The sequence below is a fragment of the Maniola hyperantus genome, chromosome 3 (genome assembly GCF_902806685.2).
Source record: "Maniola hyperantus chromosome 3, iAphHyp1.2, whole genome shotgun sequence".
NCBI classification, from domain to species: Eukaryota; Metazoa; Arthropoda; class Insecta; order Lepidoptera; family Nymphalidae; genus Maniola; species Maniola hyperantus.
Window position 1 is genome coordinate 3865533 of NC_048538.1, and position 14053 is coordinate 3879585.

The following is a 14053-nucleotide window of genomic DNA, read 5'->3' on the forward strand; positions in this document are numbered from 1 at the left end:
GAACTGTGGTTATTTTAAATTTGTCGGTGTTTTAGATTGCCTCATTTGCCTGTCATTGAATCACAAAATTATTAAAATACATAATAAAAAGGTGAGAATAAGTTTAAAATTTTTATCCATTACTTTACTTTTTTGAACTTTAAATCTACCTACCTACCTTCAAAAATCCACAGCAGACCGACTGACAGGTGTAGGATGCTTATACTCAGGTATCATAGATATACTAAATATAATGCAAACTTTCAGCTTTCGTCAAGTACTTCCTCAAATATGCCCGCCACCTCTGAGGCTATTAATAATTTATTTATGTACACTGCAAAACATAACTACGGTAGGCTTTTCGGGAGTGGACAAGGGACGGGATTTCGACATAGGCTCACTTTTGCGACCACCGTTCAACTATTTCTTTAAACTAACTTCCTACTTCCTATACATTGGGTGTTGACATTGAAATCGTAGTTAGGCATCATTTTAATGTGACGTCAAAATTAACCTTTCACGAAACATGTCAAATTTGACGTCACAATATGTTTTTCATGTGAAACGATTCAATATCAAACAAAAACAGAGCCTTGAACGTAAGTTTTCAAGTAAAATGCGCAATATTTGACTTTACAAATGTACAATCAAACGGTCATTTGTCTTAGGGTAAGTCCGCACTGCAAAATTTCAGCGCGCGATTTTTCCGCAGTAGTCCGTAAAATTCGGAAATTGAGTTCGTGCGACTTCACACAATTTTCGCAATGTCACAGAATTCTGCGGGAAAAAATCACGCGGTGATATTTCGCAGTACGGGCTCGCCATTACAAAATTAATTTTATAACAAATTCAGTGGCGCATTCGTTTACTTGTACATTTAGGACGGAAACACACTTAACGTGTTACTCGAACCGAGGCGAGTTGGGTCAAATCAAATAGTTTTTCTAGGATCTATAAATGCGTTGCGTCAAACGTTTCTAAAATCTATTTTTCTTTAGAAGACCTAAAAGGTAAACCAGTAGCAGAAAACTTTACGAGAAGTTTTTACAGCCCAAAAAATTCGAGAAATTTTTACAGCGCGCAAAACTTCGCAATAAGTTTTCTACAACGCGTTATAGACGTTCTAAAGTTTGGTTTTACACTTGTATCATGGTTTCGGTATCAGTTCGCAGTAACAACGTTTAATGCACCGCCCATAGAGTTGCTTAAGTGCTTCTGCGAGAACATTTGACTTGTTGACTTGTTTTACCATAAGCTAAGAAAGAAATAGAAGTGATTTGAATTGACTCAACACACGTCGCAAGGATTCTGGTCAGGACTGAGGTGGCATATTAAATGTATGTATCCAGAATCCAGGCATACAATCAAAGCTCTGTGCCCTAGCGTGACGTAGACTTAGTTACTTGTTTAGAGAACATGGCTGTGACACTGACGTGCATGTGTGCTACCGCACCGTGCCACACTTAGTTGTGATGATCATTTGCTTTAGTCCGTTTTATTATCGTCTGTCAGACGTGCAGACAACAGTTGCGAGTACGATTCTATTATAAAATCTACGGATACCACAATAGATAAATAAATTAATCAATCCATTTCTAATTCCATAAGTGGAAGCCTCCCTTCAAAATATAGCTACAGTGCAAAACTACCCACAAAAATATAAAATATGTTACTGTGATTTTTTAATTATTGTATCAAACATATTACATTGTCCACACGTCAAAGAAAATAGCGTGGCCGAATATGGGTGCGGGGTGGTCGCTATATATGTAGCTCAGCGTGCGGTGCCTACTGACTTTGGCCGGCTGTCAACATTGTATCAACATTTTATATAGTACAATATATTGTAGTCTCTTGTTCGATATGCGCGACGACGTTATAAAACATTTCTGCGATTCCATGATTATTTTTTTACTAGAGGATGCCCGCGAATTCATCCGCGTGGATTTAGGTTTTTAAAAATCCCGTTGGAACTCTTTGATTTTCCGGGATAAAAAGTTGCCTATGTCAATATCCGGGATGCAAGCTACGTTTATACCAAATTTCATATAAATCGGTTAAATAGATGGGCTTTTAAGAATCCCGTGTGAACTCTTTGATTTTCCGGAATAAAAAGTATGTGTGTGTGGAGTGCCGGGACGTACGCTAACTCTGTACCAAATTTCATCAAAATCGATTAAACTGTTGGGCCGTGACAAGCTAACAGAATATTAAGTATGGAGAAAAAGTTCTCAGACGCTATTAAGTTGACAAATAAATAATCAATGTAAAAAAATGTTATTAATCTGAGTATTCAACCACTAGCCATTTATTATAAATGCAAAACTGTTGTCCTTCAATTACGTCACAACGGAGCAACGAATCGACGTGATTTCTGCATGAGAATAGTTAAAGACGTGGAGGCTACTTCTATCCCGGAAATTCAAAGAGTTCCCACGGGATTTTTAAAAACCGAAATCCATGCGGACGAAGACTCGGGCTAGTCTATCAATTTTGATTAAAGTCTTCGCTCCGTTTCAGTGGACATCCAGACTTAATAAGCACATTTTAGCATATCGGACAAAACGACAGTGTACAACAGTAAGGTTAAAGGATAAAGTCCGGTGACGAGTGTAGGCACCGCAAGGTTAGGTTATATCGCAAAGAAATCACCTAGTGTCGGTTGGTTGCTGGGTGGCGTTGGGCGTGGGTGTTGCGGCGCCTTACCTTGCGAAGCTCTTGAAGGCGGCCGACTGCGGGTTGATACACAGCGGCACGCGCGATGTCTGCAGCTGCTCCGCTATGAACTTGTGGATCTCTTCTGTGGGCACACAGCGTCAAACGCGCTTGAGTACTAAAGCCTAAAGCTGGTTCGTGCAATTCATAGTCGACGTTTATTTAATTAATTGCCGAAACTTCATTACAGCTCTTAAAATGTAACAAAATACAGCACAACAAATTTAGAAACAAAACGTAGTTGACTAAATTTCGGTTTCCACTAAAAATCTTCTGACAATAAATTACAAAAATCTTTGTAATAATAATATGATTTGTTTGTAACCTTTACAATAAGAACGCACAAGTTTGTCGAAGACGTTCGTAACGACGACTTGGAAAAAAAATCTGACAATAAATTACAGAAATCTTTATAATACCTAATAATATGATTTGTTTGTAACCTTTATAATAAGAACGCACAAGTTTGACGAAGACGTTAGTAACGACAACTAGCGGCAAGCGATAAGAATGGCAAGAATAAGAACGAAGGTTTGGACGGGAACTTTTTACACGACTGGGAGCAGGCTACTTAGGCTACTCAACGAGGATGTATGCCCAAAAGTTGGTCTGAGGTCTTCCCTATAAGATTTTAGGATAACATGAACGCCGGACGGAAATTTCTTGACGAGAATTTTTCGGAAATTTCCTACACAAGTATGTCCCATACCTTTAACCTGATGCACGGAAGTAAGTTTCCTCTCCCAGCCGTCGTGAAAAGCGTGCGGTGCAACGGGCTCCAAGTCAGGCGAGTAGTGCCTGGCGGCGGGCGGCGCGCTGTAGCAACATTTGCACATGCACGAGTGGTAGCGCAACCGTCCCTCTTCCAGATACGGGTGTGCGAGCGCGTCCACTACTGAGATACGTTTTGCTGGGTCGAAGACTAGCATCTGGAATTGAATTTTTTTTATGAGAAAGTCGCCATTTGAAAAAATTAGTTCCCAACATCCCTAACAGCTAGTTGTTTTTTTTTATTCAGATACAAGTTAGCCCTTGACTACAATCTCACCTGATGGTAAGTGATGATGCAGTCTAAGATGGCAGCGGACTAACCTGGAATGGGTATGGAAGTTTTTATTAAATCCATACCCCTTTGGTTTCTACACATCGTACCAGAATGCTAAATCACTTGACGGCACGGCTTTACCGGCAGGGTGGTAACTAGCTACGGCCGAAGCCTCCAACCAGACCAGACCAGAGGAAATGAGAAAATTTAGAAATTATGAAATTCCAAATTTCCAAAATTATGAAATTATGAAAAATTGAACCCGGGACTTCCCACTAATAAAACCACAGCGCCTGGGAGGTCATTAAAAATGGGTATATCGTTATGGGTAACTTTTATTTTCCATAAGGCTCTTGCGATCTCACTCCAGTGGATGTATATTATTAGATGGGTAGGTAAAATCATTTTTAGGGTTTCGTACCCGAACGGTGACAACGAGATCCTATTATTGGTCTGTCTGTCGGCGAGCTATCTCATGAACCGTAATAGGCAGAGAGTTGAATTTTTCAAAGAGTATGTATTTCTATTGCCACTATATCTCTATATATAAAAATTAATCGCTAAATGTGTTGCTGATCGCAAATCTCGAGAACAGCTGAACCGATTTCAATAATTCTTTTTTCATAATATTCCATGAAGTACGAGGATGGTTCTTACGAAGGGAAAAATTTAAAAAAATTTGGCGGTACGAAGTTCGCCGGGGCACCTAGTAAGAAATAATAAAATTTCAAAATGGTGACCGTGCAAATTAAACCCTTCGTGTGCGACTCGCACTTGACTGGTGTTTGAAGCCAGAAGACATCCGCATCGTCCACGAGTTACCAATATAAAACGTGCCTGAAAGGTGTACCGCGTTGCGTGGTCACGTGTCCTGATAAAAATGAACGCAAATAAATAACGCAAAGCTTCTCGGAAAAACTGTGGAACTGAGAGACTTTTCTATTAAACAAACCTGACCTACCTTTGCGATAAATATTACCTAGGTTATTATTATACATGATTTAAATACCTCCTCATTTAATCAGGTTTCGCCTACTTTCCTGTGCAGAGAGTTGAATGTTACTCAGCAAAATTGTAGAGCCCAATCTAAACTAACTCTCAGGAACAGAAGTTTCTAGAATAGTTGCGATAGTGCCGCAACTGGGCTATTACGAGTAAGTTATGCGTAGACAGCATGTAGACAGGTACATCCCTCTCTGAAGACTAATGCGTCCTGGACAGGCTCCTTGGGAATGAGCTTGAATGGCTGAGTAACAGAGCCGTTTCTATTCCATCGATCCATTCACACATCTTATACACAGAAAAACACTCTCTAAAGTCTACGGTTTTCTGGATAGACTTATCGAGTAAGCTTGTGGCAAAGTAAATACCTAATATCAGAGTCACCTCAGCGTTAAGTAGGTACCACCATGCCAACCAAGACTGTTTCAGCAACAGAAGCTTCTGGAATGTTTACGCACCTGGGCTAGCAAGTGCACGGCTTCGTCCGTGGCTTGCACGAAGAGCGTATAGAGCGCATGCGGCCGCGGCGCGCGTGGTAGCATGTAAGCGCGCGCGCCCGCACACGACTGGATGTCTTCCAGCGATGGCGTGCCAAGCTCTGTTAAAGCTGCTGCAACCACGGTGACGGTTACACGTACCACCCTGCCGACTTTGCCCCAGCAGCAAAAGCATCCGGAATGTTTACGCACCTGGGCTAACAAGTGCACGGCTTCGTGCGTGGCCTGCACGGAGAGCGTATAGAGCGCGGCGAGCGCGGGCGGGCGCGGCGCGCGTCGTAGCATGTGAGCGCGCGCGCCCGCACACGCGTACCGCATGTCTTCCAGCGATGGCGTGCCAAGGAGCTCCGTTATTAACTCCAGCTGAAATTGTTACAAGGATTCTTTTCATTATTTCCAGGTAAAAATTCTTTACCAGAATGTGCATTCCGAACTGGTAGTAGAGTCACAGACGTAGCATAAGAGACACTATATAATAGTTGTCCAACGTGAAATTAATACATTTTGATTTTACAAAGCTGGCTTCAAAAGACATGATGGTTCATAGTTTTGTAAGTGTCGTGACAGCTGCGCATGTCGCCGAACGTTCGGCGGTTGAATTTTCGGTCCTTTTTGTGAAAAACGCGGCAACGGAACCTTACGCAACGTCTTTTTTAGCTTGCTATACGAACATGGCGTCATCGATGCTACGCACGCCGATTATTTGGTACAATCACTCGACAGAGGGTACGTTACGCCGAACGCGACGTGAATACGGTAGATTGTCAGTAACTTAAAAAATATTGCTAGCGTTTTCAGCCGAACTTTCGGTGACGCAATTTACGCAGATGTGTCGTGAGTCATTTACACATAGGCCCTTTTCAATAATAATAATTATATTTTAGCCGTATAGAGTCGTACAACAACAACGGTCACATGGCTACAGTCGATCGTTATATTGAGCCTAATTTGAATACGCCTTAAAATAAGTGCAAATAGTCCATCCCGGAACCCCAAGTAACTCCAAGAAATCTACATAAAACCTCATCGTTGGCCCCTCCTGGGCTTAGCCTGTGTCGAAATGGAGTCCGTCACAGTCCCGATCGCGCGATTCAGATCGCCAGGGACCGCATCGGTGTCTGCCTTGTGCGACATGATTGTACATTTCACATATTTAATAACTAAACTTAGAGTCTCAATAGCTCAACAGGTAAAGGAGTGGACTGAAAACCGAAAGGACTATGGTTCAAACCCCGCCCGTTGCACTATTGTCTTACCTACTCCTAGCACAAGCTTGACGCTTAGTTGGAGAGGAAAGGGGAATATTAGCCATATAACATTATTTTCTAAAAAATCGAAAGAAAAACTTATTAGTTACCGGGCGGGGCTTACTTACATGTGACCTGAGAAAATTACCTATGGCGGCGCGCACGGCGCTTAGCCCATACGGGAGAGAGAGACAAGAGTTTACGCGATAAAAAGAGAGGCATTAATTAAATTTTAGACCGCAGCTCTGTGGGAGTTGCATTGCACTTTATTGCGTAACAAGAGTCGCTATTTATTTAAACGTCTCTGCTGATTCTTCTGTACCTAGAAGGTAGAATTCTATTCTGTGGTATAGCTACCTGTTGTACGGGACTCTGCGCTTGGAATAGAATGCGCCGACCCAGCAGCTCGCCGAAGATGCAGCCCACAGACCACACGTCCACCGCAGCCGTGTAGTGGTTCGCACCCATTAGGATCTCAGGTGCTCTGCAAGTTGTAACACGAATTTGTAGATAAGTAACCGGTAGGGCGATTGTCTAAAACCTACATCAATCATAATCACAATCTCAATTGTTCTGACTGGCTGTGTTTGTGCGATTCTTGTAGCAACAATGCATTGTAGCCAATAGTGTGCGAGCGTTAACCAATCAGAGATGATTGCGATCGTGACACTGAAGCTGTCATTCTCCCGCAATCGCGCAGCAGTATAGTCTAGCCTCACTGACCCACAATTGATCCTAGAACTTTTTCAACAACTCCCCATTTCGCGTCTCTTCAGGCCACTTAACTAAAACCGAATTCAATTTATTACACCACTAGCGACTCGCCCTGGCTTCGCATGGGTGCAATGTAGATACTAATGTGGTGTCAGTGAGGGGTGATTAATAACCTATACTTCCATACTAATATTATAAATGCGACCACCGCCGCCTTTTGTTATGCGTTAGTTTTAATTTACGATATTTCATATTATTATAAATTTGTGATATCTCCTAAGATATTATTCTAAATTAAATGTTGTCAAGGGCGATTTTAGTCTTAATTGTCTTAATTGGTCGGTCTGTCGGTCGGTCGGTCGGTCAGCCAGCTTTTCCTTTTATATATAGGTATAGAAGATGACGACCTGTTCATTTTTAATTTCTTTGCTATAAAACCAAAAAACACTGTTTGTAAACATTAATATCACAATTGCTCTCCTAACCTATCAAACAAACATGTACATTAAAATGTGCCAACATATTTCCAATTTAAATTATAGTAAAAAAAAGATACAAAGATTCAGTTAAATCCAGCATAAACCACAATCAGCGATGCAAAATTGCGAAATGTAAAAACACAACGACAGCGCGCAACGCTGTGAATTTCGTGACAGTATTTTAACTTTTTATTTACTTAATTATCACGTATTCGCCGTAGGTACAACATATTTCTGTGGAAGGAATTTATTGTCTTTAAATGAAATGAATTAAAAAATCTAGTTCAAAGCCGCTCTTAGTCAGTCTTTAAACTTAGTCGTCTGAAACCTCATCTATAGTTTTAGGCTTTTTATATAATAAAATAGAATTTCGTGACAAAATTTTAACTTTTTATTTACTTAATTATCACGTATTCGCCGCATTACATATTTCTGTGAAAGGAATTTACCGTCTTTAAATAAAATGAATGAAAGAAAGTAGTTTTTAATTAAAAATTAATAGTAATTATGACAGAAAATTAGACAGAAAGGATTTTTGAAACTAAACCACCAAGCATGTAAAATGCGAGTTTGAAATTTATGTAATCCACGCGGACGAAGTCGCGGGTATCATCAGGTATCCGCCCTGGTAATTCGAATCACTGAGCCAGTTATCTCTATATTAGGTAGATATGGAAGTCACGATTCACGATATTATATTATTCACAAACCGCACGAAGATGAGCAAGCCATGGCCCACTTTCGTGCGCGGTCAGAGGATCAGAGGTCGTTCATTCATTCGGTCGTGCGCCTCCACTTCACTCTACTCCGCTTCCAAATTAAACTAACGCAGCTTGAATACAAAACAATAGCACCGATTCCGTTGTCTTTCTCTAAATTAAATTTAGAATATCTGCATCCTTTTCTTTTTAACAATGCTAAAGAGGGACAGAACATGAACTTTACATTTAAAGACTCTAAATTTTAGTGCACGCTACAAATTTATACAGTAGGCTCGCGACTGTGCGCTAAAATCACGGGTTTTACCATCTAAAAATTAAATTTTAAAACTATCAAACTGCGTCTGTTCTTTTCATATTACAACAGTAAGAAGAGGATGCGAATACTCTAAAATCAGGTTGTGCTCAGAATCAGTACCAATAATCTCACAGATCGCTTACGGTATACTTACTACAATCTAAATAATGCCTACCAAATAGGAGGTAATACAGATATAATACATCTGTATAAAATATACTAGGTATACACACACTTACACATATTATAAATGTGAAAGTGTGTTTGTTAGTTTGTCCTTCAATCACGCCGCAACGGAGCAACGGATTGACCTGATTTTCTACATGGATATAGTTGAAGACCTGGAGAGTGATACCTACTTATTTTCCCGAAAAATCAGAGTTCCCACGGGATTTTTGAAAATCTACGCAGACAAAGTCACAGACATCAGTTAGTACCTTATACGAGTGAATCTATGAAGGAAACTTTTTAATTCATACAAATCTCTGACACAAACAATTTTTGATGTTCCCATCTCCTAGTACCTACTCTATTTACTCAACTTTATTTAAAAACTCAAACAAAAATCTGGAATTGCCACCGCTGCACCGGAGCTGCGCACTCCGTAAGCAATATTGGCACAAATAACCAAATCTCGAACATTTCAGCAGAAAACATCAAAAGACAAATCAAAGATGCGCCGGTAGTTTTGAAATGGTTTACGAGAAGGAAATTTGGAGGAGGCCAGAACCCATAAAGGATTCTAGCTCCGCAGGATGATGATAACTATAATTGGATTGAACGTTTTTTCTGAAAAACGTTCCAACCTACAATCAAGCATTGACTTATATATTACTTCGAATCAAGTCAAAATTATGAACTGATTACGGCAACATATACATAGTTTGAACAACTGATACTATAACTAGGATCTCAAGGTGATAGAATGGCGACCTCGTGTAGAAAAGCGCAGCGTTGGCAGATCTCCTACTACGTAGGCAGACGACATCAAATGAGTTGCAGCTTGCTGGGAGCCGCTGGATTCAGGTGGCGGCGCCAGGCCGTGGCGTGTGGAATGTATAGATAGACCAGAATCTCATGAAAAATACGGAAATGAAATTCCAAAGTTAACAACACTGTAGTCTGTAAATATCTTATGTATAGAGTACTCAGTGTCACAGTGAAATTTTTTTTAATACATAAATTTCGTGATAAGGTATGCCGAAAATTTGCCTATGCCTATTTGGCATGAGATTCTGGTCTTAGTATAGAAGTCCCTAGAGGAGACCTATGTCCAGTGGTGGACGTCTATCGACGACGACGACGATGATGATGATGATGATGATGGTAAAATGACTTGTGAAAAGAAATAATATCCTCAAATTATCCTCAACATCCATATTATGTCATTTTACCGTAATCGCCCAGCTAGTCATCAGTTTGTTCATAATATCTCTATTCTGAGTTGAATGTTGGGTTGGAATGCTTCTCAGAAAATATGTTTAATTCTAACCTGTAATACTGCGTGACGACCTCCTGCGTCATGTTCTTGGTGGCGTCCGGCTCCTCGACCCTCGCGAGCCCGAAGTCGCATATCTTCAGCACGCAATTGCTGTTCACCAAAAGGTTGCCGGGCTTGATGTCTCGATGTAGAATCCGCGCTGAGTGAAGGTACTTCAAGCCTGCGGACAAAGAACTCTATGTCAAAAATACAATAGAGCTGTGATGTTTTAAGAGCGGCTAAGATTAGGATCGGTCACACGAGAGGCGGTTAGCCTAGTTGTGACAGCGCATTTCAAACGATCCCGCTGGTTAAGCAACGTTGATCCCGTTCGGTTATTGAACAAATGACTGATTTTGGATGTCCGAATTTGGCCTTTTTATTTCTTCCGTGCCTCAGAGCACATTTAAAGCCATAGTGTTAAGCCGTCGTTCCCGGTTATTATTACTAAAATCAGACAAGACCACAGATTAGAGACAAGACTATAAAGACTTAAGAGTAGAAATCTTGTTCTCGTCGAGTCATATGATGAAAGATCTGGGAACTCACCGCATTATTATCCCAGGAAAATCACTACCTATATTATGTACTTATGCGAAAGTGTGTTCGTTTGTTGGTATATTGGTTTGTCCGTGAATCATGTCGCAACGGAGCAACGGATCGACGTGATTGTTTTGTAAATAGTAAAATAGGCTACTTTTTATCGGAAAATCAGAGTTTCCACGGGATTTTAAGACTTTAAATTCACGCGGATAAAGCCGCGGTCATCATTATGACAAGGATGAGTCACGACCCCCATTAATGAGGAATACGATACAAAGAGGGAAAATCGGATTCGGAAATAATGTAACGAGCGGAAACTACGGGCGTCCCGGATTTTATTCTACAGTCCATCATCCATCATCAGTCTGGACAATTTTTTTTTAAGTTAATAGTAGGTATATCAATTTTCCTAGATTTTTTTACCGTCTCATTTTCGTCCCGTGATAGGTACAAGTTTTTCACGTTCAGTTAATAATCCTAACAAAATCTAAAACTTGTCGAAATTGCAATAACTGAATACACACAAAATCCTAAACATTCCCTGTTTAATTAGAAAAGATGCCATGCCTATAAATAGATCCCGCATTTTGCAAAACACTGCTTGTGTGCGAATAGTTTCTAGCAAATATGCATTCTAGCAAGGAAGTAGTTTCAACTGCAACGCATGAGGGCCATATAATATGACGATGTATCTGCAAACTCGCCGTGTGCCGTTAGTTTAATCGTCAGCTCAATATCATGGCATTTATCGCCGACTGACGCATGGCGTGAATAGTGACCTCAGTATGAGTTTTGTAAAATTTTCGAAAACGAAATTCGATGGTTAGTGGCTGTAGATGTGTGGCTTAGGGTGAGATCTATAGGGCGTACTCTGACTTAGAGCTTAGACATAAGACAAAGTTAAAACGAGACAGAACTATATCTCTCACATACTTTTAACTCAATCTTAAGTCTGAACAAAGTCAAAGTGCGCTCTATAGATCTCAGCCTTAGAGCTATGACAGATACATGTTTACAGTTACAACTCCGATCAAAAACTGCCGTAATGTAAAAAATATCGGTCGTACAGAAACGCCTTGAAGCGTAATTTTACTTCAACGTTATAATATCGAACCGCACGAAAACCATCAAAGTTTTCGAAAAGTGCAAGCTCGCACGAAGAGAATAGTTCGTTTGAATGGGTAGATACATATATAACAGTTTGAATACACGTACGGCGTACCTACAGGCGGTTCAAAGCATCGTAAGAAACTGTTTATGAGGAACGTAGCCTATAACTTCTTATAAACCTTAACGGTAAGTAAACATTGTGATTCACAGTATAGGATGTGAAGTTTCCAGCCATAGGTGCACAGATTTAAAGCTATCTTTCCCCGTGAGATTGTGGACGAAACAGGAAAAAAACAACGTAAAGGCGTGGTGCCTTTAATATAAAAATGAATCACCAAATGTGTTGGTCATCGCAAATCTCGAGAACCGCTGAACCGATTTCGCTAATTCTTTTTTTATAATATTCCTTGAAGTACGAGGAAGGTTCTCACGGAGAGAAAAAATTTATTCAACCTCTCGCTCAATTTTCTAAACTCCACCCGAGCGAAGCCGGGGCGGTTCAGCTAGTTATTAACATTAATAATGGTATCATAATTATGTACATGAATGCAAATATAAAATGAAATAAAACCACCCAACCATGAAATCCACCACTCGCTTTAGATTTCCATTCCATTTCAATCCCCACAAAAACGTTTGACTAATTACTTTTGCGAATTTAAACACTTTGCCGTCACAATGAGCTTGAAATCGGGTGCTTTTCGCCAATACATTTCTGGTGTGCACACGAAAACTGTGCACCCGCTGGGAAATTAAACTCGTCGGGACGCGGCGAGGTGGCGTTAACTTGTTTTGACGTCGCATTCACTCTCGTCGTCAGATATACCACACTAGCGACATGTCTAGACAAAGAAAGTACCCCAATTTACTGAAAGTGCTAAAACGGGTTAGGTATAGCTTTATAGCAAAACGATAAACTTCGCGGCCCGAAAAATTAAGATAAACATACAATGGCAATGAAGGCAATGGGCGGGGAACGTAGTTCGAAAAAGCCATAGACGTTGGGGTCCCAAGGTATTAAGGCGACCTTGCACTAGAAAGCGCAGCGTTGGCAGACACCCCACACAGACGACAGCAAACGAGTCGCAGAGAGCAGATTCAGATGGGCGTAAGACCATAGCGTGCGGGAGTCCCTACATATGCGTTTCTCCAGTTCGCTCATACATATCTCTCGCATTCATCTCTGCAGAGTAATCCACTTGGTGGAGCTGACATGTAGGTAGGTAGCTGGTACGTAAGAAATAACACAACCGTATAGCTCCGTAGCTAGTTTATTACTGACTGACTGACGTTGAGTGCACACTATTATACATCATCCCTCCAACATTAATTTGGGAACCTGGAACAATTTATCAAATCTACTTATAAATCTAATAACAGAAAACAACCTACCTAGAATATACCTGCTTAAAAATACTGCTTATAATTTACAGGTTTCCTAGGCCTTTTTGACCGACCGACTGGACTGTTGCCCGCACTACTCGGATTACTTGGTATATCATTTTCAACATTTAGCGCATCCGCACAACGTTCAGCCGGTCGGGTGTCGTCGTCCTTCGCAACCTCCGCCGTCTCCGTGCTAGCCCCTTCCCCTTGGCTCATAACGTTATCAGATACGTTCACTACACTGGGTACATTCTCGTCCGTCGCTACCTGCACTTCCTCCTCTTCCACCACAGTTATCGGCGGGGGTGGAGGGGATGCCGGTGCCGAGACGGAGGGCTGCGTGTGTTGCGACGGAGACACCGGCGGTTGTGATGACGATTGTGATGGTTGCACGATGCCCGGTAGTGAGTCATGCGGCATTTCTAAACCATCATCCACATTTATACTAATACCATCATAGCCCCTGTACTTCCTTATTTGGTCTAAATGTCTATTACAAGTAGTTTTATAATCGTCAAAGTAAATTTCAAACATTCGGTTACCTATAATTTTTTTTACAACGCCCAAACACCATTTACTTTTCCTTGCAATAAACCATTTTGCCCATACTGTTTCGCCTACATAGAAATTCCGACTCGGCATTAATGTACACTTGTCCTGTTTATCAAAAATTTTACTAGGCGGTAGAATCAAATCCAACCTAGATCTTAAATCCCGACCTAGCATCAGCTTAGCTGGCGTGGCGCCTGTAGCGCAATGGACAGTATTTCTATAGTTAAAAAGAAAACTTAACAATTTTTCGTGGACACGTCTCTGACATTTTTCTTCCGATAAAATAC

General features: G+C 40.9%; 1 protein-coding gene across 1 annotated transcript in view; it reads right to left on the minus strand.

Annotated features, from left to right (window-relative positions):
* The window catches only part of nmo (serine/threonine-protein kinase nemo), a 173321-nt gene that overhangs the window by 15804 nt on the left and 143464 nt on the right, over positions 1–14053 (minus strand). The window contains 5 exon segments of the mRNA XM_034984556.2: positions 2686–2779; positions 3404–3623; positions 5431–5601; positions 6843–6969; positions 10188–10356. Of these exon segments, the coding sequence (XP_034840447.2) occupies positions 2686–2779; positions 3404–3623; positions 5431–5601; positions 6843–6969; positions 10188–10356 (781 nt within the window).